Consider the following 27,404-nt stretch of genomic DNA (forward strand, 5'->3'; position numbering starts at 1 on the left):
ATGTGAGCACCAACGTTACTATCCTGTAAATACATAACCATTCTGATATTTAAAAGCAAGAAATTCCCTACACATCCTCACGGTGCCTCTAACCGCACCCCAGATTCCAGCAGCATTTGATGACATACAGTACAAGTGTTTGGATTCGCCTTACTGTTGGCAGTGACTCTGGGAAACACCTGAGGGAAAAACTGCAGATACTGGAAACTTAAACAAATAACAGAAAATTCTGAAAACTCCCTGTTGCCAAGACCACACCCATGGATAGAGCACAGTCTGTTTCTCTTTGCATCGACACTGTCGAACCTAACTAGTGGCTCCAGCACCTCCTAATTTTATTTATTTGAGACATTTCATTGCATTAAAAATGGCATGCCATAGAGACATAGACTCAAAGCACTGAAGCAGGCCCTTCGGCCCAACTTGCTCATGCTGACATAGATGCTGCATCACATTAGTCCCAACTGCCCTCATTTGGTCCATATGTCCATATCCCTCTAAACTTTTCCTATCCTTGTGCCCGTCCGAATGTCTTTTAAATGCTGTTATTGTACCTGCCTCAACTACCTCTGCTGGCAGCTCATTCCATATACCCATCACCCTCTGTATGAAAAACCTTCTCCTCAGAGTCCTATTAAATTCTTCCCTTCTCACCTTAAACATATGTCCTCTGGTTCTTAATTCACTTACCCTGCATTAAAATGTCCGTGCATTCCCCTAGCAGCTCGACTGTAATCTTGCATTGTCTATCCGCTGACTGGTTAGCATGCAACAAAAGATTTTCACTGTACCTTGATACACGTGACAATAAACTAAACTAAATAGCTATCTTTTCCCCTCATGATTTATGAAAAACCATTGTTATTCCCAATAGCAAATAATAAGACAAACCCAGGGATCGATCATGACTATGGGTGCTTGTCTGTATGGAGTTTGTACGTTTTCCCCGTGACCTGTGTGGATTTTCTCCAAAACCCACACTCCAAAGACGTACAGGTATGTAGTTTAATTGGCTTGGTATAAATGTAAAATTGTCCCTAGTGTGTGTAGGGTAGTGTTAATGTGAAGGAATCGGTGTGGACTCAGTGGGACGAAGGGCCTGTTTCCATGCTGTACCTCTAAACTAAAATGATAGAGGCTACAGAAAATGATGCAAATTGCCCGGACCATCAAGGGTACCGACACCCCACCATCAAAGGGATCTACAGGACGTGCAGCTAATATCATCAAGAAGGCAGCTAATATCATCAAAGACTCACACCACCCTGCCACGCTCTCTTCTTGCTGCTACCATCGGGAAGAAGGCACAGGAGCTTGAGAACCATGACCTACAGGTTCAAGAACTGCGTATTCCAACAACCATCATGTTCTTGAATGATCCTGCACCACCTAATCACATTCCTTCATCGGCACTTTGTTACGATTGTTGCTCCACATACGTTGAGTTTTGCACTATCATGGTCTGGTTTACTGTGGATAAATGATCATTTACTGTGTATTTATTTTGTTGTTTTTTTGGGGGTTTTTAAAAAAATTTATTAAAAGCAATGTACACACATCTTAATCATAATATGCAACATATTACATTTCTTGTACAACTTTTTTTTTTCAAACTTAAACTATAATAGAAAAAGAGAAAGGAAAAGAGAGAAAGAAGAAAAGAGTGAGGGTAGTAGTGGAGTGTAGTCCGCAGTAGATGCCGTTAAATGAATGATACTGGTTAAGTAGACTGCGTGCTTGAAAATGTGGGAAGAAAAGAAGGAAAAAAAGGCCCCACAGAAAAGGGGGGCCTTAAGAAAAGAAAAAGAAAATAAGTAAGGAATCTAAAAAAGGTAAGGCTAAGCAAGAAGGAAAGGGAATTTTGTTGTTGCTGCCACTTCTAACATGCCTGAAGAGTTGCAGCAAGTAAGAATTTCATTGTTAGTGTTCACATCCACTGCATTGTAACAAAATAAATAGACATGCAACACTCTTGTTTGGACGGATCTGATAGTCTCATTGTTTACCCTACCTCTGGTCCGGCGCAATGCACGGAAGGGTTATAACGATTCATGCTGCTTGTAGAGAATGATTTCACAGCCCACATGCAGCCAGTGACAGAAAAAAACCCTGCTATCTGTTGTAATTCCTTTTTACAATAGTTCTATGGTATTCACAAATGAGAGCTGCATGGAGGGGGACCGTCGAGAACAAAGGGGGGACCCAGCGGAGGGTGGTGATAACCCAAAGGGGGGCCGTCAAGAACGAGGGGAGGGACCCCCAAGAACAAAGGGAGGGGAGGGGGACCCGGGAGGGGGCCACCTGCTCCCACACATGTGGCAACAGGAGAGTTGAATTCTCCCAATTTTGTTAGCCCTTGCTGTCTTCTCCCCTTCCTCAGCCCTCGGGCTGTCTCCTCCCATCCCTCAGCCCTCTGGCTCCTCCTCCTCCTTTTTCCTTTCTTCTCCCCGCCACCCCCCATCAGTCTGAAGAAGGGTTTCGGCCCAAAACGTTTCGGCCTGGCTGCTGCACCCGCTGAGTTTCTCCAGCATTTTTGTGTACCTAGGGAGAAGATAATACTGTTTAATGAACTTTAGTAACTTTATCGGCGCCACTATCATGGCAACTCTTGTGTATTGCCTAGGTGGGGTCTGCAGTAGGATTTTAACAGGTAGTGTGCAAAACAAACCATTTCACTGCACCTAGGTACATGTGACAATAATGTATCATTGAATCATTGAATTATTTGGGTTGCCTGGAAATGTGTTGCTCAGTTTCTGTGCTTTACTTACATCACAAATATTTTATGCTGCCGTGATCCCAGTTTAGATTAAATTGTTTTGTGGAGCAGACCGCAATATGGGATGCATCATCTGTACCCATATCTAAATATAATATCTGGTTCTTTATGTTGAGGTGACATCTAATTACACACACTAATTAATCATTTCAAGTAACTAATATTGACCTAGGATACTCTTTATCTCATCTTATTACAGAATAGGATGATTTATTGCGGAAATTATTCCATTACGTGTCAAGAAAATAAATTAAATGTGGGCTGTGAGATTATTTTCTACAAATCACAAAGAATGGCCTAGTGATGATTCAGAATCCTGTTGTATGTTATGTCCCATTAGTCAATGGGATTAATGCAAAGTGCAAGTGATGCATTTAAGTGGAGGAAGAGACTGCAGATGCTGGCTATTAATGAAAGAATGGATCGACTGGGCTTATATTCACTGTAATTTAGGATGAGAAGGGATCCTATAGAAACATTAAAATTCGTAAGGGAATGAACAGGCTAGATGCAGGAAAAATGTTCCTCACGTTGGGGGAGTCCAGAACAAGGGGTCAGTTTAAGAATAAGGGGTAGGCCATTTTGGACTGAGATGAGGAAAACCATTTTCACCCAGAGAGTTGTGAATCCGGGGAAATTTCTGCCACAGCAGGCAGTGGAGGCCAATTCACTGGATGTATTCAAGAGAGAGTTAGATAAAGCTCTCGGGGCTAACGGAATCAAGGGATATGTGGGGAGACAGGGTACTGATTCTGGATGGTCAGCTATGACCATATTGAATGGCGGTGCTGACTCGAAGAGCCGAATGGCCTACTCCTGTACCTATTTTCTATCGAGGATAGACTCAAATGCTGGAATAACTCAGCAGGTCTGGCAGCAACTCTGGAGAAAAGGAAAAGTTGATGTTTCAGGTCGTGACCCTTCTTCAGACCATATTCTTAATTGTCCCCAGTGTGTAGGATAATGTGGAACTAGTGTACGGGTGATCATGGGGCAACATTCACTCGGTGGGCCAAAGGTCCTGTAAACATGCTGTATCAATAAACATTGCTCATATTAGATTTATCTTTTATTTTTTTCTTCAGATGTTGCCTGCTAAGCCAGCTGCTTTCATCTATCACACATTATTCCTCTTAAGACTGAGTGATTCCTCAGCTATTAACACAGTGCAGTCAAGGTTGCAAGCGTTACTTCAGTTTAAAGAACCACTACAAAGACGTAGTGGTTTGTAGGTTAATTGGCTTGGTATAATTGCAAATTCTCTCTTGCGTGTGTAGGAGTGTGCGGAATCGCTGGTCGACTCGGTAGGCCAAATGGCCTGTTTCTGCCCCGAACTAAACTAAAAATCTGTAGCTGGTGGCTTGACTAAAACCTCGTATGGTTCAGAATTGTGGAAACAAGTAACAGCAAATGAAGGTTTAAAAGATACAAAACAAAATTGTGTTCGGGCAGCACGGTGGCGCAGCGGTATAGTTGCTGCCTTACAGCGCCAGACTCGGGATTGATCCCAAATAACAAGTCATAAGGTCATAGGTGATAGGAGCAGAATTAGACCATTCGACCCATCAAGCCTACTATGCCATTCAATCATGGCTGATCAATCTCTCCCTCCAATCTCCTTCCTTCTCTGCATAACCTCTGACATCTGGACTAATCAAGAATCCATCTATCTCTGCCTTAAAAACATCCACTGACATGGCCTCCACAGCCTTATGTGGTAAAGAATTCCACAGGTGCTGTCTGAACGGAATTTGGGGGTTCTCCCCATGACCTTTCTCTGAAATCTTCAGTTTCTTCCCACACTCCAAAGACGCACAGGTTAATTGGCTTGGTGTTAATGTAAATCCCTAGTGTGTGTGTGTGTGTGTGTGTGTGTGTGTGTGTGTGTGTGTGTAGGATAGTGTTACTGTGCTGGAATCGCTGGTTGGTGTGGACACGGTGGGTCGATGGGCCTGTTTCCACGCTGTATTCCTAAACTAAGAAGGAAATTTACTGTTATTCCTACTCATAGAATCAGGAGACTTAAATCTTGGAAAAAAATTGGCCATTTGACCCGTTGAGTCCATTCTGGCCATGAGTAAAAACATGATGCAAACATATCTTTTTGAACCCCACCCATCAAAAGAAAACCTCATGATTTTCACCATACTGACTAATTATTGGCATCATCCACTAATGCAGCTTCCGTGAATACTAAAACGTTTACCTTCCTTCTTTACTCTTTTCTTTGGGATAAATGTCTGGAGATCAGCCTTGTGTCCACAAATTATCTCTTCAGACTTACTCCAGGAAGTTATAACCCGAAATGACTTCTTCCAAAGGTGATCTTTTATCTGGACCTTACCTTGCTCTAAATGTTATTCCTTTACCTGTATCTGCACACTATGGACGGCTTGATCATAATCATCCATAGTATTTTCGCTGACTGGATAGCACGCAACAAAAAAAGCTTTTCACTGTACCTCGGTACACGTGACAATAAAATAACAAACCAAACCATACCTCATATACTCTCTATATTAGCTACTTGAGCCATCTAAAGGGACTGACTATGCATCAGATTTAGATCAATGGCTATAGCAATCCTACACAGTTGGTTTGGCCAAGTACTTTAACATTTGTTAGGAAAAGTTGCCTAATAGGATGTGAACTACATTTTTAAGATTGGTATATTCATAGTGATGGTGGGGTCAGGTTTGGGGAAAAACAATTATAAATGGACTTGTTTCAAATTGTTTTTCATCTTTTAGTCATGAATTTGATATCCAGACGTTTGCTCACTCTGTGTGTGTGTGGCACACCTTCTAAAGCTCGATGAGACAATTTATACTGAAAGGACGGAATTGCTGCTTTAGAACTTGGAAGCATCGTACAACAGGTGTTCAAGTTGTCACAACACAATGAACAAACTAGAAAAGTTTGACTAACACGCAGAGTCAAGTTGGGAGTAAAAAACTGCACTAAGGAATGTTTTGTTAAACAGCAGGATTAAGAAGATAGACACAAAATGCTGGAGTGACTCAGCGGGACAGGCAGCATCTCTGGATGGAAGGAATGGATGAAGTTTCGGGTCGAGACCCTTCTTCAGACTGGCTTCATGCTGCCGGTCCCGCTGAGTTACTCCAGCATTGTGTCAATCTTCGGTGTAAACCAGCAACTTCAGTTCCTCCTACAGCAGGATTACGAATTCTTAACAAGTCAAGTCAAGTCAGTTTTATTCGTCACTCTCACATAAAATGCTGTGAAATGAATTTGCCAAAATTTACAATTAAAAAACCCCCCACATACACAATAAAAATTCAACACAAACATCCACCACAGCATTTATCACTGTGGTGGAAGACACAAAGTTTGGTTAGTGCTCCTCCATTTCCCCCCGTAGTCGGGACCACAACCCTCCGCAGTTGCCGCTGCGGGCGTCCATATGTGCAGACAAAGTAAGTCCAGGTAAGTCCTGATCCGTGCCTCCCCACCGGAGACCGCGGCTTCAAGATGGTGTAGGCCGCAGGCCGGCGGTCGAAGATCTAAAGTCCCCGCCGCGCCGCAGCCAGAAGCACTGCAGACCAAAGATTATAAGAGGAGCAAGATAGACCACTCCTCCGAAATCCAATGGACTGACTTGTAGTACGTGACGGAACGTCACGGCCGCCATTTCTTTATGCGAAACGCAACTTCCGGTATGCCACCCGCTGTAATCCAAAGCAAAGAATATAGAGCTCCTCTATAATCTTTGATCCAAAGCAAAGATTATAGAGCTCCTCTATAATCTTTGATCCAAAGCAAAGATCCTCGAGTATCTTGTAGCGGGAGCAGCCCCCTCCTTTGCGTAGTTTCCATTGCATTGTATTGTGCAGTTTCCCTTGTATTGCTTTAACACACACTGCACAAAATTAAATTTAACGTATATATATATTTTAAATATTTATATGAATGTGTGTCTGTGTGTGAGAGGCAAGTTAGAGATAATAAAGTTTATTCTCATGGACCAGAAGCAACTTTGATTTAAATCATCACTATTAATTTATTTGTCTTATGTAAGATGATGTACATAAACCATAAAGGCAATTATATATATAATTATATAATAATAATAAATATATGCCTATATATATGTATACACATATATATATACACATACATATGCATACATATATACACACATACGTATACATACATATGCACACATACAAATGCACACATACATATGGATACATGTATATGCATACATATATACACAAATATATAAACATATATATATACACATACATATATACACACATATACATATACATGCATATATACACACATACATATATATATACATATGATCATTTTCCAACGATCAATAGATTTGCGATCAGTTCCTGTGGATTGGAGGATAGCTAATGCTATCCCACTTTTCAAGAAAGGAGCGAGAGAGAAAACGGGGAATTACAGACCAGTTAGCCCGACTTTGGTGGTGTGAAAGATGCTGGAGTCAATTATTAAAGATGTAATAATGGGGCATTTGGATAGCAGTAAAAGGATTAGTCCGTCAACATGGATTTATGAAAGGGAAATCATGTTTGACTAATCTTCTGGATTTTTTTGTCGCAAGGCTTGGTGTTGGGGCCGCAACTGTTTACCATATATATTAATGATTTGGAAAAGGGAATTAGGAGCAAAACTAATGCATACATACCTACATATTTAAATTCATCCGATAAGTTTGTCAAATAACATGGGGACCTTCTTGCTTTTTTTGAGACATGGATTTTTTAAATGTGAATGTCTCATAACAACACATTTGTGGGTCAGCAGTACTTTGTACCAACCCCCACAATTTCAAATAATTCTAAATTGAACTTCTTAAACAAGGAAAACACTTTTTATTTACATCATTTTGTGCGCGACATATACAGGGTTGCAGTGTTTAGCATATCAGCTAATCAATAAAAGTGATGTCAAATTCAACACATTTCAAACAAAGGACAACATTTCCAACATACACAATCACTAGACTAAGTGGGACCCGTTGGGTCCCAGCATCACACGGGAGGGCTGGTCACCCAATGCAATATTCCACCTCTCCACCAATTCCTATATTGCTGGCCAGTGGGGGGGGAGGGCCTTTCTGTTGCGCTAGTGTGGGTGTTGTGGGCCGAAGGGACTGGTTTCCAGAGGACTAGTATGGACATTGTGGGCCGAATGGATTCTTGGGCTGGCAGCTCAATCACTAAGTCCAGGCAACTCAGTCACTGAAGCCTGGCAGTACAGTCACTCAGACCTGGCAGGCTGGAAGCTGAGAAACTGCCAGAAATTCTGCCCAAAACAGGTGACAGACTCTGTGAGAGAAGGTTGAGAGGGTGGACTGAATGGATTATTGGGCTGGCAGTTCAGTCACTTACAGCTGGTGGGCTGGCAGTTCACTTACTCACGGCTCGTGGGTTGGCAGTTCACTTACTCACGGCTCGTGGGTTGGCAGTTCAGTCACTGACGGCTGGAACCGATATTGCGCCAACACACTCAATTTTAAATATTTCATAATAGAAATCCATTAACATGGTTAACATTTTATTTCCGACATGCATGATAAGATTTACACAATTCACATTATTCTGTAAGCGAGTTATACAGGATTGCAGTGTTCAGCATATCAGCTAACCAGTGAAAGTGATGTACAATTTAACGTATGTAACACAATGATAGCCCCACCCCTGCTTCACCAAAGAGCAAAATGTCCAACGTAGATACAATAATAAATAAATCGCCATTTGCATTAGTTTTGTGCAGTTAACAAATCACAATTTCACACAATGTACATAAGACAGCAGTTATTTGACAAATACTCCGCAGTTCGGTGCAGGAGATCTTGTCGACGAGTATTCTGGACCCACTGTTGACATCTGATATTACAGGAGATATCATTTAGGATTAACTAATAAGAAAAAAAATGATCATAACTACATGCCTGCACAATGGATGATATATCATTTAAGTGCAATTGTTTTCAGTTGTGTGGAGAGACCTGTATATTGAAGATGCTTTTTGCCTCTAATATGTCAATTTACCTTAAATGTAGAAGAGCTTATTAAAATCTTTTTACAAAGACCATTAAGTATTTTCTTTCTATCCTCTTTTGGACCCAAGGCATAGCAGAGCTGCCAACTCTCACGAAGAGGTAAGGGAGGGAGGGAAGGGAGGGAGAGAGAGAGATCGAGAGAAGAGAGAGATTGAGAGAAAAGAGGGGAGAGAGAGATCGAGAGAAGAGAGGGAGAGGGGGGGGGGAGAGGGAGAAGGGGGGAAGAGGGAGAGGGAGAGTGGAACGATAGCACATTATAACGCGCAGCCGTCCCATTCCGACCAAAGATTATAGAGCAGAGCTCCTATAGTATCTTTGATTGCGACCACCGCCGCCGCCGAACCCCCCGGCCCACCATTGCACCCAAAGATGATAGAGCAGAGTTGTATAATCTTTGATTGCACCCTTCTTCACGGCGGGCTTGTGATCTTTGCTTGTGATGTCTCGACAATTCGAGGGACATAACGGGTAACAGCCGCCGCGTTCTCGGACTCGAATCTGAGCTCGAAAAATCTCGTGGTCACTGGGCCTAATGTGTCCCGCGGGCCATATTTTGGAGACCCCTCCCTTACAAGAACAAAACCAAAAACGTACAGAAGTGTTAAAATTGTATTTATTATTATGGTAAGTAAAGATCTATTAAAAATAAGTCTAATAACTTTCTAATATACCGACAAACCTTGTTTCCCAATGGCCGTTGATGGGAGAACAGAAAATAACATTTTCACGACAGAATATCGACTGAAAATAATAATATTTTCTCACCTTTCTTTTTTATTGGGGAACCTAAAGAATGACAGGTCGGGTTGTTTAGATTTACGATTAGAACAATTGATAGCAGAGCAGTGAGATGAAGATTTAGATGAGGACGCCATGACAATAAAATGCCCTATAAAATGGCGTCGACAATCACACACGTCATACTATGCTTTTTTCGAGGAGTGGTCTATCTTGCTCCTCTATAATCTTTGCTGCAGACCGCAGGGCCGGCAGTCGGAGCTCCTCTCCAGGGATCCATGGCGAGGGATCCCGCTCCGGATGTTAAGTCCCCGCCGTGCCAGCGGTTAGAAGTAGGCCGGCGGTCGGAGCTCTTTTCCTCCTGGGTCCTCAACGAGGGATCCCAGGCTCTCGATGCTGCGCCAGCTGGAAGCACCGCAGTCCGCAGCTTCTAGATGATGTAGGCCACGGGCCAGCAGTCGGAGCCCTACTCCTCCCGGGTTCCCAACGAGGGATCCCAAGCTCCGGACGCCGTGCCAGCTGGAGCTCTGCAGACCGCGGTTTCAGGCTGCCGCGGGCGAGCGAACATAGCGCTCCTCCCCGGCGAGCCCCGGAGATGGGCTCGCCCGCTCTGCGGCGAAAGATTCCACGCTGTGCCCGCAGCTGAAGCCCCGAGTGCGTCTCCGGGAAAGGTCGCACTGATCCTCTATGTTAGGCCACAAGGGAGGCGACATTGAAAAAGTCGCCTCTCCGTGGAGGAGGCAACCAAAGCCGTTTCCCCCTTCCCCCCCCCCCCCACACAAGACACACTGAGAAACATTAAAAACACATTGAGACACACTAGAAAAAAAATAAAAAATAGAAAAAACTAACATGTTGCTGGCAGGGCAGCCGGCTTGCAGCGCCCCCCACTGAACAATTTAAAGTCACCCACGTTCACGTTAGATCAACAAAGCGGGCAATGTTTTGGTTGAGGGAAAGAAAAGTAACTCAGTGGGTCAGGCAGCATCTTTGGGGAATATGGTTATGACATGTTTTGTGTCGTGACCGTTCTTCAGACTGATCATTTTCTTCCACAGATGCCGGCTGGCCAGTTGAATTCCTCCAACAGTTATGATTAGGTTTATTAAGTCACGTGTTGCAAGGAACAGTGAAAAGCCTTGTTTTGCAAGCTATTTGATCAAAAGATAAAACTATACATTAATACAATATAAGCCAAACTACAATATGTATAATAGGTAAATCAAAGGGAAAGATGCAGAGTGCAGAACATAGTTTTTAGCATTGTAGCAGAGATAAAGGCCAAAGACGATAGAGGATTAGTTTATTGCCACGAGTACAGTTAGTTAAATCAGTGGAAAGACAACTGGACAAAGCAGTTTGTTCAGATCCAGTAAAACCACATTATCAGACATTTCAGTCTGAATTCTTGCACCACCCACACAGAAACAAATGCACTATTTTTGCACTGCAGGTAGGGTGTGGCAGCATTAGATCCAAAGTGAAAAGGGTCAGCAGCAGAATATTAGTTGTCATGTATTGTCTTTCTCCGGTTAGCACAAAACAAAAAGAATAAACTAAACTGAGCTAGAGCGTAAGAAAAACGGAGGTATCACTTTACAGAGGTTTAAAAGATGACAAGGGGCTTGAACAGGGTAGATAGAGTTTTATTCTCAAGAGTGCAGAGTCTAATACTAGATGGCAAACATTTAAGGTGAGATGAAAAAAATTTGGAAGGAGATCTGAGGAGGAAGCTTTATCCCCACACAGTGGGTGGTGGATTTCTGGAACAAGGCGCCAGAGGGGGAGGTTGAGGCAGATACAATTAAATGCTTAAAATAGCATTTGTACAGGTACTTGGATGGGAAATATGTCAAGGAATATAGGCCTAATGCGAGCAAATGGGATGAGCATTGATAAATACATGTTTGGCATGGACGAGATGGGCCGAAAGGCTCATTTCTGTGCTGCAGAGGTTTAGTTTAGTTTAGTTTAGAGAGTTTAGTTTAGAAATAGGTCCTTTACTCCACACCGACCTTCGATCACCCGTTCACACTAGTTCCTTGTTATTCGACTTTTGCACCCACTCACTACTCACTAGGGACAATTTACAGAGGCCAATTAACATCCAAGCCCATGTCTTTGGGATGTGGGAGAAAACTGGAGGACAAGGAAATAGTTCAAACTTAACAGTTAATATCCAAGATCAGGATTGAACCCAGATCTCTGGCGCTACAAAAAAGCAGCAGTTCCACCAGCTGCGCCACTGTGCCGTCCTACTCAATGACTTAAGTTAATTGTAAATTAAAGTCGCCAAACAAATAAAACACTGTTTTAAGTTGTTTTATGAAGAAAGATTTAGTAATGGATCTTCAGACATTGCAATTAGTTGTACATGATCCAAGTATATTTGTCAGCCAAAACAAAGACAGTTGCATATTGATCAATATCAGTTTACTTTCCCCATGGCTTGGGTTAAAGGTGTGGTAACTTTCAACATGTAAGGCTCTCTTGAAACCATTCTTATATTTCTGCTCGACTCAGCATTGATTATTCAATGATGTCTATGTGAATCTGCCTGGATAGTTTCCAATTAAAGATATGTGAACATGTTTTATATCTAGAGATGCCATGGGTACAATGAGGTGGCTCACCACTTTAAGTTCGACCGCCCGCAACCATCAACTCCGACAATACTCACCTCTCCACCCCGGTCACCAGCAGGGGGGAGAGGTGAGTATTTCCAAGCCCAGTTCCAGACCGAGAGACTGAAGAAGGGGCTCGACCCAAAATGTCACCGATCCATGTTCTCCAGAGATGTGTAGGAAGGAACTGCAGATGCTAGTTTAAACCGACGAAACACACAAAAAGCTGGAGTAATTCACTGGGAGAGGCAGCATCTCTGGAGAGAAGGAATGGTGACGTTTCGGGTCGAGACCCTTCTTCAGACCCAGAGATTATGCCCGACCTGCTGAGTTACTCTAGCACTGTGTTCTTTTGTGTATTAACCAGTTGTTGTTGTTGTTTCTACTGCTTATATTCGGTTATGGTGAACAATTGTCAATATCGGACACCATTGCGTCCCCTCCAAATGGTCCATTATAACAAGGGTTTACTGCATTCTTTTTATTCAGGCATTTTGGCGTGAACTACCGCAATCAACTCTTCCACCATTTTTCACATTTCTATACATTGGAGGACTACTCTGCAGTCTTGTTAGCGTTATCAACCATGAATGATTTTCCACGCATGCCTAATTTCATTTGCAATTGAGCAAGATACTTTCCCAGTTGCACTCATTTTTGGTATCAAATAAGTGAAGTAATGTTGTCAGCCTATCACGCATAGATGCAAGCAAACTTGTTCTTTTATTTAAGAGTTTGGAGGGTAAATGTAATTATTTAGCAACACAGCATGGAATCAGGCCCTCTGACCCATGCCGATCATCAATCATCCATTCACACGACTTCCATGTTATCACACTTTCTCATCTGACCTAAACATAAAGAGCAATTTTATTTTTAAACAGATGCCAATAACCTACAAACCCACATGTCTTTGAGATGTGGGAGGAAACTGGAGCACCCATAGGACACCTATATTGAAGTGTGTTTGGAGGAAAGATGTGTCATACTTATGAAAGGTTCTCAATCATCTCTTCCAAACTGCATTTACCCAACTTTATCTGCAGGTAAACCTTTAATTTTATTATCAATTAAATGCACAATATTGGAAATCAGATCGGATATGTACAGGGAGGACGTGCAAACTCCACACAGGTAGCGTTTGAGGTCAGGGTCGAACTTGAGTGTCATGTGCTGAGAGGCAGTAGCTGTACCAGTTGGGCCACTGTGTCACCCACAACTTAAATCAATTCACGGAGTATTTTATTAACATTGCGTCATGATAGTGACTATCCAGCAGTAATACAACCCAGCAGTGTGAACGTTGAATTCTCTAAGTTTAAGTAACCTCCCCTCCACCACATTAAATGTGCTATATAAATAAATGTGACTTGACTTGACCACCCTAGTTGTTTAACAAGTTCCAGTATGCAACAATATATCCCTGTTGAGATCACACTTTCACTAGCCAACAATTGGCCTGCCAGGGAACCACCTTGCCCGAGGTCATCTGTTGCTGGCCCTGATCTTTTCTCAGAGTTCTTCCCTCCCATTCCCACACCCCCCTTTAACCTGAAGAAGGGTCCCAACCCGAAATGTCACCCAGGCTATTTCTCCAGACATGCTGCATGACTCCGTTGAGTTACTCCAGCACTTTGTGTCTATCTTTGGTATAAACCAACATATTTACTTTTAGTTTAAAGATACAGCATGGATATAGGTCTTTCGGCCCACCGAGTCTGCGCCAACAGCAATCTCCGCACACTTACACTATCCTACACGCACTAGCAACAATTTAGAATTATACTAAAGCCAATTAACCTACAAATACAAACCTGTACGTCTTTGGAGTGTGGGAGGAAACCAGAGCACCCGGAAAAAACCCACAGGAAGAATGTACAAACTCCGTACAGACAGCACCCGTAGTCAGGGTCGAACCAGGGTCTCTGGTGCTGTAAGGCAGCAACTCTACTGCTGTGTCACCGTGCAGTTCCTTCCTATAATATTTTAGGTGACAATATGTTTTTGTTGTACTCTGCTTTCCAAACAAAGACTTTCCATCAAACACTCTTGGGTGGAGACAGTTTTAGTCTTGCTTCATAATGATGAATGGTGAGTCACTGTGAAAGCAACACCAGTGAAAGCAAGCAACCCCCTCACATATCAGACACAGAAGAGGTCCTTAATTGCCTAGAGGACATGTTTTGCAATAAACGACATAGGGATGCACAGCAAGTTACCTCTATCTCACCGCTATCTGTGATCTAGAGAAAATGGCTACATACCTGTATATGCGGACCAGTAATATTAATCAGGCTCAGAGAGACAACTTAAAACTTTAATTCTGATTTATACATTGTACAAGTACTTACATTAGATTCCTGAAAAGTTCTCAAAGGACAGTCTAACTTGACAGCTGACGCAGTAAATAAAGTCCATAGCAAATATAAATTCATTAACACAGGCATATACTTCCAAAAATAAGCAGTTATTAATATTCTGAAGCTCTAATATTCATTTCCCATAACTAAAAAAAGTCAGCATTTATTTAAAAGAGAAAGCTTTGAACATTGTAAATATTGAGTTTTGTGTTGCAAACTTGAAAGAAAAATGTGTAATACATGAAAAGTTTTCAATTATCTCGTTACCAAGTTTCTCGGTAAGTAAACCTTTAATTTTATCAATTAACAGTATATTATGGAAAATCAACATACATATTCTTTTGTTTTTGCAATTGTCTTTGCAACTGGTTCCAAAATATTTTGTTCGAAATGCTTCCAGTTCAAATCCTTTCAATTCCAACACAATCCAATGCACTTCAGCGGAAGTGGTCAAGGCTATTCTGCTACTTTTAGAGCCACATATTAAATACAGCTAAATCATCCAGTCTGAAGAAGGGTCCCCACCCGAAACGTCACCCATCCTTTGTCTCCAGAAATGTTGCCTGATCCGCTGAGTTACCGAAGCACTTTGTGTCTATCTTTGGTATATAACAGCATCTGCAGTTCCTTGTTTCTGCATCATCCAGACATGCTTCTCCCCTGACACAAATGTACAAACAAAAGTCTGAAGAAGGGTCTCGCCCCGAGAAATCACCCATTCCTTCTCTCCTGCCCCATTGAACTGCTGCCTGTCCTGTTGAGTTTTGTGTCTATCTTTTTGCAAAGAGAAATTGGTTTGGAATTGAGTAGAATCATAGTTGGGCTTTCATTGCACTCTTAAGAACATCGGATATATGGCTTTAAAATAAACAGAATATTGACGCTTATTTACAACTGTCATTATAATTATTAGGTTGCACGATTCAAAGTATCCAATGTTAAATGTTAAAACACCCCATGACCACATAGCTGCTTCTGTTCATTCTTGGTCAAGCTCATGTGCAAGAGCTTTATTTGCCCCTATTCTTCGTACAACACAGCAGGCAATTCAGCCAATTGAGCCAATGCCAGCCCTCAGGGCATTTCTATCTGTCTAATTTTCTCCATGTTTCTCAAAGAATTCCTCTTGTATCGAACTATCTTCCTGTGGTATGGTAAACCCACAGAAATCAAATGTTATGAAACTACAAGCCTCACAAATGTGTGTTTTGGTATTTTTTTATCATAGCTGTTTTAAAAATGAACATCGTGCATGCAGTGTGCAGGGCGGCACAGGGGTAGAGCTGCTGCCTTACAGCGCTAGAGACCCAGTTTAGATCCTGACTATGGGTGCTGTCTTTACGAGCTTTTACGTTCTTCCTGTGATCGCGTCGGGTTTATACGGGTGCTCCAGTTTCCTCCCACACTCCAAAGACACACAAGTCTGTCGGTTAATTGGCTACAGTAAAAATTGTAAATTGTCCCTGGTGTGTAGAATAGTGTTATTGTACGAAGTGATCGCTGGTCAGCACAGACTCAGTGAGCCGAAGGGCCTGTTTCCGGTCTTTACCTCTAAAGTCTAACGTATAGGTGTGATGTTTCTATCAAGAGCATACAACAGATCGAACAAAGCCACAAATATCAAATAATTTGCTACATCATTTGGTAGTTTTGTATTACAATTAGATCATTGTAAGGCATAGAATTTCGACTGCCTTATCCGTCTTTGGCAATTCCTTATTCCAGCATTCTGAAGCAATGTTCTCAGAAGCAAATATTAAATTGTTGATTACTGATATACAATAAAATTATTTTTTTAATAATCTGAGCTATCTGCCGCATTTAAGTACATGAAAAAAAAATTAAACTAAGTTTTTTTTATTATTGAGCTATTGGGCACAATTAGCTGAAATTATTTTAGACACATCTTCTCAAGATACTAACATATTGGCATCCAATATACCCCAGAGAGAACAGCACCCTAAGTATTAGCTGATGGCTCTGATCTTAGATGAAAAGATACTCCTAAGACCATGTTAAAATTGCTATGAGATTTTCTACTCAAACTCACACACTACATTCTGAACTGTGAGTCTGCAATACAATTCTAGAAACTTAAGCAAAGGTTAAAAAATAAATTGCTATTGCTTTTAAAGGTTCTCTCGCCCCACTGTAAACCCACGAGGCTTTAATCTATTTCAGTGTACATTCCACGTCACTGGAACTTTGTTGAAGAGTCGTTCATGAAACAAATCTCCTAGGAAATAAAATTGATACTTTCAATAATAACTTATGGTGACCTTATTCAAGATAACAAAATATTAATCATGAATATTTGCCAAAACAGTTCACAGCAAAATATGATACAAATATGTATGTTCAAACACAATTGATAGTGCAGTAAAGCTGTTTTGTCATCTAAATATTATAAATTAATGACATTTGAAAAAAAATCTCAGATGCCTCCATGAACTGAAACTTAAACTTGTTGCCAGAAGAAATAATAAAGGAGCAAGAACATACATAGAGGTTTAAGACAAGATAGGGAAAAAAAGTATTGATGAGAAGAGTCAAGATGTGTTTTTAGGTTTAAAAGATTAGATGGAGCACAAATGATAGAATATCATTAAAGTCAAACTCAAGCAATTTGCATTATTCTCTCACTGCTCCCCCTCTGTGATTCCTATTGCTCTCCAGCTCTACCACCATGTTTAAACCCACACTTAATCATCACTGCCCCAGCCAGCAATGGGCCATTATGGGCTCCATACTTCCTTGTCACTTGTTGCTACCCTTATATGATCTGCCCTTTTCCTACCTACCTCTAGATCCCCCCTCCCCCACTATTTTCAGACTGGAGAAGGGTTCCATCCCGAAACATCACTGAGATCAGCATGTTGTCTAACCCGCTGTGTTACTCCAGCGCTTTGCGTCTATCTTCCTTATCCAAGCAGTTGACTTCCGATTTGTGGGCAGGGCTAACATTAGGTGATATACATGTGAACCACAGGCCTGTTCCTGCACTATTCCATGTCCCCATTTACCTCGGAATATCAGAGACACATCTGCAACAAAGCATAACTTCAAATCAAAACTAGTGGAAATGCATTATTTCTAACGTTACCTGTTTTTTCACCTCAGGAACCTTTTGGTCAGGTCACGCGGGACATTCTGCTGAGCTACTTTGACTGCAGCTGATGTTAAATTATTTATAAAGTCCTTCTTTGCAAATCCTTCCTGTTGAAACACAAATGTACAAACAAAAGTACATTGTGTTAATACAAGTTTAAACATTGTTGATCAGCCCAATGAGTCCTTACCGAGTCTGATAAAATGAAAGAAAATTCAGTCATACGGGGTTTGAAGCTGGCTCCACCAGTCAATATGATCATGGCTGCTAATCCACATCAGTACCCTCTTCCCACTCCTCCCCCCATGGTACATTTAATGATTTTGGCCTTCACCACCTTCTGTCCTAGACATTCACCACCCATGGGTGAATTATCTTCTCCCTATACCTATAGACATAAAGTGCTGGAGTTACTCAGTGGGTCAGGTAGCATCGATGGAGAAAAAGGATGGGCGCGACCCGAAACATCACATATCCTTTTTCTCCAGAGATGCTGCCTGATCCATTGAGTTACTCCAGCACTTTGTGTCTACTTTTGGTATAAACCAGCATCTGCTGTTCTTTGTTTCTACTAATCTTCCCCTGATGTCAGTTCTAAAGGGCATTCCCATTATCCTCAGTTATGACCCCAGAATCTGAACATCTGTGGATCAGGAACAGCCACCCTGCATCTATTCAGTCGAGTCCTGACAAGGTACAGGCACCTTGATTTACTTGTCTAATTACTACCAATGTTTAATTTACACAATCCTATTTTCGGAATAACGAGCTCAGGATTTTTTCCTGGTAAACTTATACGTCAGTTTTCAAAGTTACCGTATAAGATCAGTTTCACTTAACAGAAAGAAAATGCAAATGATCATCTGCAGCTATTAGATTATATGTTTATATGTATCTGGCTTTGAGATGTATTTTTCCAATGTGTGCTGCCTGGCATATGTGTGATTTACGCGTCTTTTTCAAGCCCAAAACCATCCACATAAAACGTGTGGTGCCTGTATTTTAGATGCATTCATTGCCACTGAAGGCCATGGAGGCCAATGGATATTTTTCAGGCGGAGAATGGCATATTGTTGATTCGTACGGGTGTACGGGTATGGGAAGAAGACAGGATAATGGGGTTAAGATGGAAAGATCGATCAGCCATGATTAAATGTGGGAAGTAAACTTGATGGGCCGAATGTTCTAATTCTGCTCCTGGAACATAAACTTATGAAAATGCAGCACTCACTCCTTCAAAAATCAAACATTATACCAACTAAAAAGACATGGGCAACATATATGAACATCACAAGACGACTGATTTATGAATAAAAGTCAGCACCACATGTTAATAGCAATGGCAAATCGTTAGAAATGCTGATAATATCAATAAACCTCACCCCCTCAGGAAAATAAAAAGCATGCACCATTGGGGTTTACAGAAATTGAAAGACTAGCTGAATACATCAGCCATTTGTGTACAGTTCAATGTACATTTACAACATGGAGTGGCATACAAAGCAAAGTAACACTCATGCAAATGTTAAACAGTAATAAAGTGCCGTCAACGAACAACCCGTACGTACCTTTCTGAGAAAACTGTGTAGCTCTTTCTGGTTCCACATTTCATATAGGAAAAGGCAGGCAGCTTTACCAGCTGAGGGATTTGTACTATAAAAAATGAACAGTAATCAATTAATATATGGAGGAACTTGCATAAAGACAATTGTGACCAAATACACTATATTTGCATGCATTCTGCAGTATAGTGTGCAAAAAAATGCGTTTAAAAAAATCTGAATTCTAGTTTCTATTATTGTCACATGTACTAAGGTGCAGTGAAAAATGATTTTGTTGCATGCTATACAGTCAACGAAAAGACTACACATCAAGCCATCCACAGTGCACAGATACAGGATAAAGGGAATAATATTTAGTGCAACATGTACTTTATACTTTATTAATCTGGTTTACATTGGGACATCTGCAATTTGTGTTTCAAGTGTCAACAAACGGTGGAGACACACGAGACTGCAGATGTTGGAATTTTGAGCAAAAAAAAAAAGTGCTGGAGGAACTCAGTGGGCCAGGCAGCATCGATGGAAGGAAGTGGTTAGACAATGTTTCGGTCAGGACCTTTCCTGAGACATGGAGTGGAGGGTAGAAATGTGGAAAAGAGGGGTGAAGTGATAGGTGGATACAGGTGGAGGATGCGAGGCGTGATCGGCAGATGGGTGGAGCATGTGACAAAGGCTAGAGATGAAAAGGAGACAAAAGGGTGTCAACAGGAGGAGTAAAATAATCCTTTAGCCCCTCTCCCCCGCCCTCCTTCTCCCATATGCGTACCCATTTCTCCCATCCCAGTCACCCTGCCCGTTTTCCCTCCCCTGCACGCTCCTCCCACACCCCACTTACCCCTCCCATCTCCTAGTTCCCCCATTTTCCTTTCCCCTCTTTCTCCTTCGGGATTGATATTTCACTCCTCCCCTTCTTTCCTCGTCTCCCACCCTTCAGTCTCCTTTACACCTCGAGCCTTCATCACCATCTCCACCCATCTGCCAATCCCTCCTCCCTCACCTGTATCTCCCTCACCTATTACTTTTTTCCAGCCTCTCTTTTCCAGCTTTCTACCCGCTCCTCCATCAGTCTGAAGGAGGGTCCTGACCCAAAGCACGTTTTTATATATATTTTTTGATCAACAGAAAGAATGGATGGAGGGCATTGGCAGGGTACATTAGATCACACCGATTGCTTGCTGATCACAGACTCAGCACATCAGGGTTAGTTTTAAAGCAAAGATAAGCCACAAGGTGCCAGTGTAGTTACTCTGCAGGTCAGACGGCATCGCTGGAGAAAAAGAACAGGTGACATTTTGGGTTGGGACCCTTTCTCAGATTGATGGAGGAGGGGCTAGAAGGGTCTCGACCGAAAAAGTCACCCATCCTTTTTTTTTCCAGAGATGCTGCCTGACCCACTGAGCTACTCTAGTACTTTGTGTCTAATTTTGTTATAAACCAACATCTGCTGTTGATTGTTTCTTTAGATTTAAAGCAGCTGGACAGAGATAGTATACAGGCCAGATAGACACATAGAAAATAGGTGCAGGAGTAGGCCATTCTCAGCCAGCACCGCCATTCAATATGATCATGGCTGATCATCCAAAATCAGTGCCCCATTCCTGTTTTTTCCCCCATATCCTTTGATTCCATTAGCCCTAAAAGCTAAATCTAACTCTCTCTTAAAAACATCAAATGAATTGACCTCCACTGCCTTCTGTGGCAGAGAATTCAACAGATTCACAATTCTGGGTGAAAAGGTTTCTCCTCATCAGTCCTAAATGGCCTACCCCTAATTCTTCAACTGTGACCCCTGGTTCCTAACTCCCCCAACATCAGGAACATTTTTTCCTGCATCTAGCCTGTCCAATCCCTTAAGAATGTTATATATTTCTATAAGATCAAGTAAAGAATCTTTTGTATCCTGGAAGTCTCCACTTTGTTACAATGCATTGGATACCCCGTTTCAGTTTGGAGGAACATTTACATCCAGGCTTTCCCCAATGACAAAATATCTTAGCAAAATGGATGCAATAAGCATTACATAAGTGGACTTTACTGCTTGTGCCGATGGAATATTAATAGGAATTTCCTTGGTGTCCCATTAGTAGAAGGAAAGCAAAAGATTAGTGAATTGATCTGAAGAAGGGCCCAACCTGAAACGTCACCAATTAGTTTGAAGAAGGGTCCCAACTAGTGCATGGTGGTGAAGCGGTAGAGTTGCTGCCTTACAGCACCAGAAATACGCATTCGATCTTGACTAAGACATGCACGTTTGTAGGTTAATGGGCTTGGTATAAATGTAAATTGTCCCTAGTGTATGTAGGTTAGTGTTAATGTGTGGGGATTGTTGGTCGGTGCGGACTCGGTGGGCCGAAGGGTTTGTTTACGCGCTGCATCTCTAAACTAAACAAAACATTGTCTATTTAGGTCATCCAAAGATGCTATCTGACCTGCTGAGTTACTTTGTCAATATTAGCCAAAATGACAAATCCCTTGAAACAGATTCTCCAATGATATTAACAGTGGTACAATGAAGCAGCCCCAATTAAGGAATGGGGAAGTGCTTAAAGACCCTTCAGTTGCTAGGGATTCTGTGGACAGAGCTTTCAGTGTAACATTAAGCAACTTGCTGGAGACACAATGTGGACAAAACAGCAGCACAATGGCGCAGCGGTAGAGTTGCTGCCCTACAGCGCCAGAGACCCGTGTTTGATCCCGACATCGGGTACTGTCTGTACAGAGCTTGTACGTTCTCCCCATGACCTGCATGGGTTTTCTCTGGGTGCTCCAGTTTCATCCCACACTCCAAAGACGCAAAGGTTTGTAGGTTGATTAACTTTGGTAAAATTGTCAATTGTCCCTAGTGTGTAGGTTAGTGCCAGTGTACGGGGTGGTCGTTGGTCGGCGAGGAACAGGTGGGCCAAAGGAGCTGTATCTCTAAAGTAAATCAGAAGGTACTGCAGGTTATGGTTTCCCAAAAACACAGAGTGCTGGAGTAATTTATCAAGTCAGACTGCCTGACCCACCGAATTACTCCAACACTATGTAATCATTTTTACTGCAGACACATAACCAGTTGCAATTCAGAAACAGATGCTGTTTGTTTAGTGGTGAGACATACCATCACAAGAAGCAGTCAATGACACACTGCACTAAACAAATATATCACAATGTGATACATGACAGAGTACTTTTTCTTTTTGTCTTTAGGTTATGGGCTGAAACCGGAGCACCCGAAAAAACCCCACGCGGTCATGGGGAGAAGGTACAAACTCCATACAGACAGCACCTGTAGTCATGATCGAACCCTGATCTCCGGCACTGTAAGGCAGCAACTCTACCACCGCCCTTTGATATTTCGTATTTGAGAATCTTTTCTATTTTCAGTGTCATTAAAGTTTGAAACTATTAATAGGCAACGATACAATGAAAAGTTTAAACAGCAGCTTGGACTATTTGGCAAGCACATTTTTTGGATAAATATTGAACTGATACCTGGATTTGCTGAGACTCATCAGGTTTCTCAACATAGATCCCTGCAGCACAGTTTTGGCCAAAGTCGGATTACTGGGAACCAGGCCTCGCATGATGTTACAGGCTGAAGCGATGGTGTCGTCTGAAGACGTGGTAGAACTGCCTGCACCAGGGAGAAGCCGTGCTAGGTCTGGCAATGTCTGTGAAGCTGAGAAATATTGATGGACTGTTAAAATACTTAACCTATATTGAAATAACATACACACAAAGGGTGGTGGGTTTATGGAACGAGCTGCCAGAGGCGGTAGTTGAGGCAGGTGCTCTCACAATGTTAAAGAAACATTTAGCTGGGTACACGGATAGGACATGTGTAGAGGGATAACGCAGGCAGGTGCGACTAGTGTAGATGGAACATGTTGGCGGGTGTGGGCACGTTGGGCTGAAATGCCCGTTTCCACGCTGTAAGACCATCACTCTACGTCCACTACTGATTTTCCAGCAACTGTTGGTCCGGTACCTCCTTTAATCGTGGCCAAATTGCGAGAACACGCTTGAAATCCCCCCCGGAGGTCCCCCTGAAAATGTGGTGCAGCGGTGGCCAATCTTGACCTCGTTGGGACTACCACGCTGATCAGCGGGTTGAATTTGTCCCCTGCGGCCAGGGCTCTAGAAGCCCATAGCCGACTTTGCGGGCTGGTATCTCGGCCCCCCTTAGCCGTGACCTGTTAGTCTGGCAGAACTGATAATATGGCAAGGCTCTGGAACCAAGGGTGCCGGAAAATCAACAGCGGACCTGCATTAAACCAATAGTTATCGTTACAATAACAAATAAACTACATAACATTCGGCCATCTTTAAAAACGCTCCCTAGGTTTACTTTAAAGTGCATTTCACATGGACATGTTTAGTTTAGTTAAGAAACAAAGAACTGCAGATGCTAGTTTATACCAAAGATAGACACAAAGCGCTGGAGTAATTTAATGGGCAGGAAAAAGAATAGGTGACGTTTCTGGTCCAGTCTCCAGTCTCGTTTATATAAGGGTTTCTTCCCGAAACTTTGCCTATTTCCTTCGCTCCATAGATGCTGTTGCACACGCTGAGTTTGTCCAGCACTTTTGTCTACCTTTGATATTCCAGCATCTGCAGTTCCTTCTTAAACATATCGTTTATATATAGTTTAGCTTAGCTTACACCAGTTCCATGTTATCACACTTTCTCAACCACTTCCTATACACTGAGGCCCATTTTACATAGGCTAATTAACAGAGAAACTGCTGATCTTTGGGATGTGGGAGGAAACTGGAGCACCCAGATGAAACTCACGTGGTCACAGGGAAAATGGGTAAACTCCACACAGACAGCACCCAAGGCAGGGATCGAACCTGGGTCTCTGGCGCTGAGAGGCAGCAGCTCTACGCACTACGCCACTGTGCTACTGGTAATATTTACTGATTATTCCATAAACACTTCTGTGCTAAAATTACAATACAAATATTAGAATACAAAAGCCTTCTCTGTCAGCAATATGTGTGGTCCACCATCAGGTATGAGAATCAACTGATATTATTAATATATTGGAGAACCATTACTTGGTTCTAAATAAGTTGTTTCATATTGCAAGGGGTGGGAGGACGGGGGGGTAAAGGGGTAGGGGGTGAGGGATTGGAGTGGGCAAGGGGATGGATAGGTGGGTGGAGGTCTGTGAGGGAGGGTATGGGATGGGTGGAGGGTGGGAGGAAGGTAACAGGAGGGTGTGGAAGGTGAGAGGAGGATAAGGGGTGGGCAGACGAGGAGGGGAAGAGGTTGGAGGGAGGGTGAGAGTAAGGAAGGGGTAAAAGGAGGGTGAAGGGTAGGAGGGCCAGCAGCATGAATGGTAAAAGGGAGGGTGAAGGAAAGGTAAGGGGTTGAGAGGGTGAGGAATGAGGATGATATGGGATGGGTGAGAGGCGAGGAGAAAGGAGAGGGGAAGGGATTGGAGGGTAGTTGAGGCCAGTTCATTGTCTATATTTAAGAGGGTGTTAGATGTGGCCCTTGTGGCAAAAGGGATCAGGGGGTATGGAGAGAAGGCAGGTACAGGATACTGAATTGGATGATGATCATATTGAATGGCGGTGCAGGCTCGAAGGGCCGAATGGCCTACTCCTGCACCTATTTTCTATGTTTCTATATTGAAATCGCATATACAAGTCCATTCTTAGAATAACACCATTTGAACAAGGTATATCTAGAACGAAGAGAAGAGAATCAAGATGTTGCTTTTCAAGAACCCTCCTGATAGCAAAGATGCGATAGGAGACCATTCAGCCCATTGAATGCCCCAGCGCATTCCTATCAGTCTCATTCTGCGAATTATTTCCTTGCAACCTATTCCCTTTTGTATGCTCACCAGCTCTCAGTTCTCATAGCAGCCTAGTGGCAATTGATTGTAACCAATTAATTTACCAGCCAGAAAAGCATTAGCATGCATGGGGAACCCATGCGATCACAGGAGCACATACATACTGACTCAATAATCCTACAGATTGACTCCACACTCCCAAAGTCAGTATTAAACCCAATTTCTGCAGCTGGAAGGAAGCAATGCTAATCAGCATTCCACTGTGTCACTTAAAATAACATTATTTCAATTTCAATTAGGCCGACAGGATGGTGCAGTGGTAGAGTTGCTGCCTTACAATGACAGAGACCCAGGTTCGAACCAGAGTATGGGTGCTGTTTGTATGGAGTTTGTATGTTCTCCCCATGACATGCGTGGGCTTTCTCTGGGAGCTCCAGTTTCCTCCCGCACTTCAAAGACGTGCAGGTTTGTAGATTAAATGGCTTGGTAAAATTGTCCCTAGTGTGAGTAGGATAGGGGAACACTGGTTGGCGCCGACTCGGTAGGCCGAAGGGCATGTTTCCGCACTGTATCTCTAAACTGAATTTGATTTTGGAAACAGGCAAAATAGCTGGAATAATCTGTGGAGGAACATTTTACCGCAGTTTTAATAGGTACAGTCAATTGACTGTAGAGTCAGTTGCCTTTTTGGGAGACAGTTTCATAATCATCTGCCTTACCTAATTGTGGCTGAAGTTTACTGTGCCTTGACAGGTTGTTCAACAATGAAACGGCTGTTTTCTGTACATCCGGATTGCTGGAATGTAAAAGCTTTGCCACGCTGGGAATTGCCTTTTCCTTGTTCACCAATGCTGAACTCATCAGAAACGATGACTGGAAAATAAAATAAATACATTTTGAATCGAATTGGATACAGTGTGAAAAGTGACCTTTCAGTCCACCCAGTCCACACCACCCATCGATTACCCATTCGCACTAGTTCTGTGTTATCCCACCTTCTCATCCACTTTTACACACTTGTGGCAGTTTAGTCTAGTTTATTTCTCGTGTATCAAGGTACAATGAAAAGCTTTTTGTTGCACGCCATCCAGTCAGTGGAAAGGCTATACATGATTACAATTGAGCCATCCATAGTGTATAGATACCTGATAAAGAGAACAATGTTTAGTGCAAGATAAACTCCAGTAAAGTCCAATTATAGATAGTCCAAGGGTCTCCAATGAGGGTCTCTAAGGACCGCCGTGTTGTTTTATAGGATGGTTCAGTTGCCTGATAACAGTTGGGAAGAAACTATCCCTGAATCTGGAGGTGTTCACTTTCACACTTCTGTGCCTCTTGCATGATGGGAGAGGGGAGATGAGAAAGAGACCAGGATGACCCTTGATTATGCTGGTGGCCTTGCCGAGGCAGCGTGAAGTTTAGATGGAGTCAATGGAAGGAAGGTTGGTTTGTGTGATAGTCTGGGCTGCGTCCACAATTGGGCAGCATTGGGCAGAGCTGTTACCCAAACCATGCTGTGACGCATCCCAATAAAATGCTTTCAACCTGTAGCAGATGGCCAATCAACCTACAAACCCATGCACGTCTTTGGGATGTCGGAGTAAACCAGAGCACCCGGAGGAAACCCACGCAGTCACAGGGAGGAAACTTGCATACTCCACACAGACAGCTCCCAAGTTCAGGATTGAGCCCGGGTCTCTGGCACTGAGAGGCAGCAACTCGACTGGCACCTCCACTGGTAGATGGTGCACACTGCAGTCACTGTGCACCACTGGTGAAGGAAATTGGTGTTGAGGGGGGAAGATGGGGCACCAAATCGGTAAAAATCTCTCCCTCTTCCCTCTAAAAACATTCCATACCACTTTGTTGCCGGCTGTGAGATTCTGCAGGGCTCCAGCAGATGCTTCCAATGTGGCATCAGACTTGGATTTCTCCAAAAGAGAGGTGTACATTTTGACTGCTTTTGAGTGGACGAGGTTGCTGACACCTTTGGGATTATCTTCCTCTTGAGAGAAATACAAGTTAGACAAATCAGCCTGTGAAACAAAAAGAAGACTTAAATTATAAAAGTTAATTGTTAACAATTAAAAAGGGAGAAACTATTTGCTGAAGTTTGAGGGATTGGCTGGCTTTTAGTTCCGTTGAAGTCAATAGAACCAACACTTCAACTGAGATTTATGATAAAAATCTGAACTGCAAATCATTTTTTACACAGAGAGTGGTGAATCTGTGGAATTCTCTGCCACAGAAGGTAGTTGAGGCCAGTTCATTGGCTATATTTAAGAGGGAGTTAGATGTGGCCCTTGTGGCTAAAGGGATCAGGGGGTATGGAGAGAAGGCAGGGATGGGATACTGAGTTGGATGATCAGCCATGATCATA

The 27,404-nt window shown here is 42.6% G+C and overlaps 1 protein-coding gene across 1 annotated transcript in view; it reads right to left on the reverse strand.

Moving 5' to 3' along the window:
* Nucleotides 1–16,431: 16,431 nt before the first annotated feature.
* pkp1 (plakophilin 1) overlaps nt 16,432–27,404 on the reverse strand; it is a 38,767-nt gene continuing 27,794 nt past the window's right edge. The window contains exons 9-14 of the mRNA XM_033042476.1: nt 26,884–27,060; nt 25,744–25,897; nt 22,708–22,894; nt 19,240–19,324; nt 17,666–17,778; nt 16,432–16,798 (exon numbers count right to left, since the gene is read on the reverse strand). Coding sequence (XP_032898367.1) covers nt 17,674–17,778; nt 19,240–19,324; nt 22,708–22,894; nt 25,744–25,897; nt 26,884–27,060 — 708 coding nt within the window. The 3' untranslated portion in view covers nt 16,432–16,798; nt 17,666–17,673. The remainder of the gene's footprint in view (nt 16,799–17,665; nt 17,779–19,239; nt 19,325–22,707; nt 22,895–25,743; nt 25,898–26,883; nt 27,061–27,404) is intronic.

The sequence above is a fragment of the Amblyraja radiata genome, chromosome 24, assembly GCF_010909765.2.
Source record: "Amblyraja radiata isolate CabotCenter1 chromosome 24, sAmbRad1.1.pri, whole genome shotgun sequence".
Classification (NCBI taxonomy): Eukaryota; Metazoa; Chordata; class Chondrichthyes; order Rajiformes; family Rajidae; genus Amblyraja; species Amblyraja radiata.